Below are 1,278 nucleotides of genomic sequence, written 5' to 3' on the forward strand. Positions count from 1 at the left end.
TTGTTAGCTTGGACGGGCGGTGGTGTTCCATTTTGCATTTGGTGTTCGAATTTTGGCTTTCAAAAATGATATCCAATTTGGCGCGAACGCCAGTCGTTGGAAGGCTTGTCGGTTCGTTCTGTGCTTTTCAACGTGGGCACTTCGTTCATCGTGCTGTTGTACGTTTTGGACAACGAGACCAACCTGATGGTCCGCGGCTCGGTCTTCATCAACATGCTAATCGAACTTTGGAAAGTGCCCAAATGCTTGGACGTCGGTTTGGACACCACCAGTCGACTGTTCGGCGTGGTACCAAAATTGCGCTTCAAGGAGAAAAATTCTTACGTTGAATCCAGCACCAAAGAGTACGACATGATGGCGTTCAGGTTCGTTTCGTTTTTTGAATCAAATTTTGATTTTGAAATTTTAATATCCATTCCAGGTATCTATCTTGGCTGCTGTTCCCCCTGTTGGGCTGCTACACGATCTATTCGTTGGTTTACGAAGAGCACCGTGGCTGGTATTCGTGGATTTTGGACAGGCTGTATGGGTTTTTGATAACTTTCGGCTTTATAATGATGACGCCGCAGCTTTTCATCAATTACAAGCTTAAGTCGGTCGCTCACTTGCCATGGCGAATGTTGACTTACAAATTTTTGAATACAATCATCGACGACATTTTCGCTTTTGTCATCAAAATGCCCATGTTGTATCGAATTAGCTGTTTTCGAGATGATGTGGTTTTTGTTATTTATTTGTACCAGCGCTGGGTTTATCGTGTCGATCCGAAACGAGTGAATGAATTCGGCATTTCTGGAGAAGATCTACAAAAGGCCAGTAGTAGTAGTAGTAGTAAACATCAAAGTGAAAATTGTGCTGTGAACAATGCCAATCAACAACAACAACAAGCATTGAAAGATAAAGCGGATTGAAAATTATGAATATTATTATTATTATTATTATTATCTATCGTCCTCTTTATTTATTGTAATTTTGTTTTCTTTTCTCCTCCTTTTCAGTCAGAAGTGCAAAGTGAATGATTGATTTTTCCAAAATTTATTAAATTTCATTTTGAATTTTGTTCACTATTTTCTCAATGAATTTTTTTTCAGTTATTGTTGATGCGGATATTGTTTTCAATAAATCATTCATAATGTGCATTTTATTTTTCTGCTGCTTGTCTGCACAGACAGTCTTAGCACTGGTCAGTTTTTGGATGATGATGATTATATCGTGTACATTATTGTGCATACACTTGTTGTGCTGCTAATTTGTTAGTTTGTGTTTTTTGTTGAAATA

General features: G+C 38.3%; 1 protein-coding gene across 1 annotated transcript; it reads left to right on the plus strand.

Annotated features, from left to right (window-relative positions):
- The first annotated feature begins 22 nt into the window (after nt 1-22).
- Tsp_13380 (cleft lip and palate transmembrane protein 1) lies at nt 23-911 on the plus strand. The gene is made up of 2 exons (XM_003368158.1): nt 23-365; nt 422-911. The coding sequence occupies exons 1-2, from the start codon at nt 187-189 to the stop codon at nt 909-911; spliced, it is 669 nt and encodes a 222-aa protein (XP_003368206.1). The 5' UTR covers nt 23-186.
- Nucleotides 912-1,278: the final 367 nt, after the last annotated feature.

The sequence above is a fragment of the Trichinella spiralis genome, assembly GCF_000181795.1.
Source record: "Trichinella spiralis strain ISS 195 chromosome Unknown Scfld2982, whole genome shotgun sequence".
In the NCBI taxonomy this organism is placed as follows: domain Eukaryota; kingdom Metazoa; phylum Nematoda; class Enoplea; order Trichinellida; family Trichinellidae; genus Trichinella; species Trichinella spiralis.